Source organism: Teleopsis dalmanni, chromosome 2 (genome assembly GCF_002237135.1).
Source record: "Teleopsis dalmanni isolate 2A chromosome 2, ASM223713v2, whole genome shotgun sequence".
Lineage (NCBI taxonomy): Eukaryota > Metazoa > Arthropoda > Insecta > Diptera > Diopsidae > Teleopsis > Teleopsis dalmanni.
In genome coordinates, this window is record NC_051847.1 from 13,816,622 (window position 1) to 13,818,632 (window position 2,011).

A 2,011-nucleotide genomic window follows, 5' to 3' on the forward strand; every position below is an offset into this window, starting at 1 on the left:
TCAAACATCGATACGTAAATCAAATTTTTGCACATCTTCTTGCTCTTGGCTCTCCCTGCGCTCAAAGATCGGTTTTACAGGGCTCTGCTCTGTGACAGTTTTTTCTGTATTACCACCGAGTTGATCTTTTTTGATTGGAATCTGTTCACTATCGTGAATCTGTGGTCTTGAATCTGTGGACTTCTCATCATGATGTAAGTAGCAGGGATGTTGGTGATGGGGATGACGATGGTAATGATAACGTTTCCCAAATGAATGCGGTGGATAAGGTTTGTGATGGTATTGGTGTGAATGATAATTTTTCATTGTTTGTTGTTCTGGTTTTTCCTCATTTTGTTTTTGTTTATCATCTTGTTCAGCTTTATTATCTGCTTGTTCTTGTTGAATTTTTGGCTGTTCTTGATTTTTTTGTTCTTCTTCTTGGTTTTTTTGTTCTTCTTCTTGATTTTGTTGCTCTTCTTCTTGCTTTGGTTGATATTCATCACTATGTTGTTGTTTTTCTTCATTTGCTTGTTTGTCTTGATGTTCTTTATGTTGCGAATCGGAAGGATAATAATGTTTATGGTAGTCGTGTTGATAATTCGGATTTTGATTGTGTTCTTTATGTTCATGTGGCTTTAGTTCCTCTTCTTGGTTTTGCTCTTGTTTTTCAGTTTGTTGTTCCTGTTTTTCTTGTTCCTGATTTTGAGTTTCTTGTTCATTTTTTTGTTGTTCTTCAGCTGGTGGTTGTTCCTCAGTTGAAGCTTGCATCGTTGTTTGTTCCCCCTCTTCAGTTGTTTGTTGTTGTTCAGCTTGTGCATCTACTTGTTGTTTTACTTCATTTTCTTCTTTTTGTTGGATTGGTTGTTCTTCTTCACTTTTATTATCTAACTCTTTTACTTCCTTTCCATGATAGTCATCTCGATGATTATGATGAAAATTGTGACCAAAGTCATCACCATCCTCATAATCATCATTGTGCCACTGATGATTGTATGGTGTGCGATGGTGATGCCAACCATAGTAATTGTGTGGACTATTTGAACCGTAGTGTCCGTGATGTTCCATATTTCTTCCATATGAACCATAATTATGACCATATAACGGACTTGATAACGATATAGTCACACATTTTATTAATATAACTAATAACAAACTAAATCGGCATTTTAAAACTGAATTCATTTTAATTAATTTCAAATTAATTATAAATCTATATAAATTAATTTTATTGCACTAAATTATTAACTGTATTTCTATTTGAAAGTTTGTATCTCTCCGTTCTGGGTTGTGTGAAGCGCTCACTGTTTATGTTGATTTAAGCTTGATTCGTTTCGATTTTATATCAATCAAATTCACTCGACGGTTTTTGTTGGAATTTTTAATTAAATTAACGATCAATTCTCTTACTACTTCTGTGCTCACTAGAAGCGTGATAACGACGAATTAATTACCTATAATGATTCATTTACACTGATTTAAATAAAAAAGATTTATTCTTAGTTGTATGAAGATATTTCTCATTCTAGTCCTCTTCATACAAAATCCAAATCATCGCGTGCTCTCGCATTGACAGATAATTTATTTTTTGAAGCGCTTCACAATGAGAACAACGTTACTGATAATATGTCTGACAGTGTAGTAGATAAGGGGAACAATGGTAAAAACTAAATATACCATTTGTTAATGATAATATTAGATATTGGAACTAAAAAAGTTACAGTTGTACTATCATATATAGTAGGCGATATAAATAATATGATATTACATATTTACTTTGCTTTAGCGATTTTATTTTTAACTATTATCGCTCAAATACAAAAATATGCATACGCTTTAAACTTAATGAAGAATTACGAATATATATAGAACATAACAGATTCTCTACAGGAAACCATATTAGTAAATATTTTGTGCCATAATTAATCCTGACCAATAACAAAAGATAAACGGTCCTTCGAATGAAGGTCAATGTTTTTCTTGTTGAAGAGGTCTTTATGTCGATATAAGTAAGATATTCCGGCTCTAAACT

At 32.3% G+C, this 2,011-nt stretch overlaps 1 protein-coding gene across 1 annotated transcript; it reads right to left on the reverse strand.

The window, feature by feature from the left end:
• On the reverse strand, positions 1-1,047 carry LOC119673963 (putative cyclin-dependent serine/threonine-protein kinase DDB_G0272797/DDB_G0274007). The gene is made up of 2 exons (XM_038085081.1): positions 486-1,047; positions 1-377 (listed from the first exon to the last, which is right to left on the reverse strand). The coding sequence occupies exons 1-2, from the start codon at positions 1,045-1,047 to the stop codon at positions 1-3; spliced, it is 939 nt and encodes a 312-aa protein (XP_037941009.1).
• Positions 1,048-2,011: the final 964 nt, after the last annotated feature.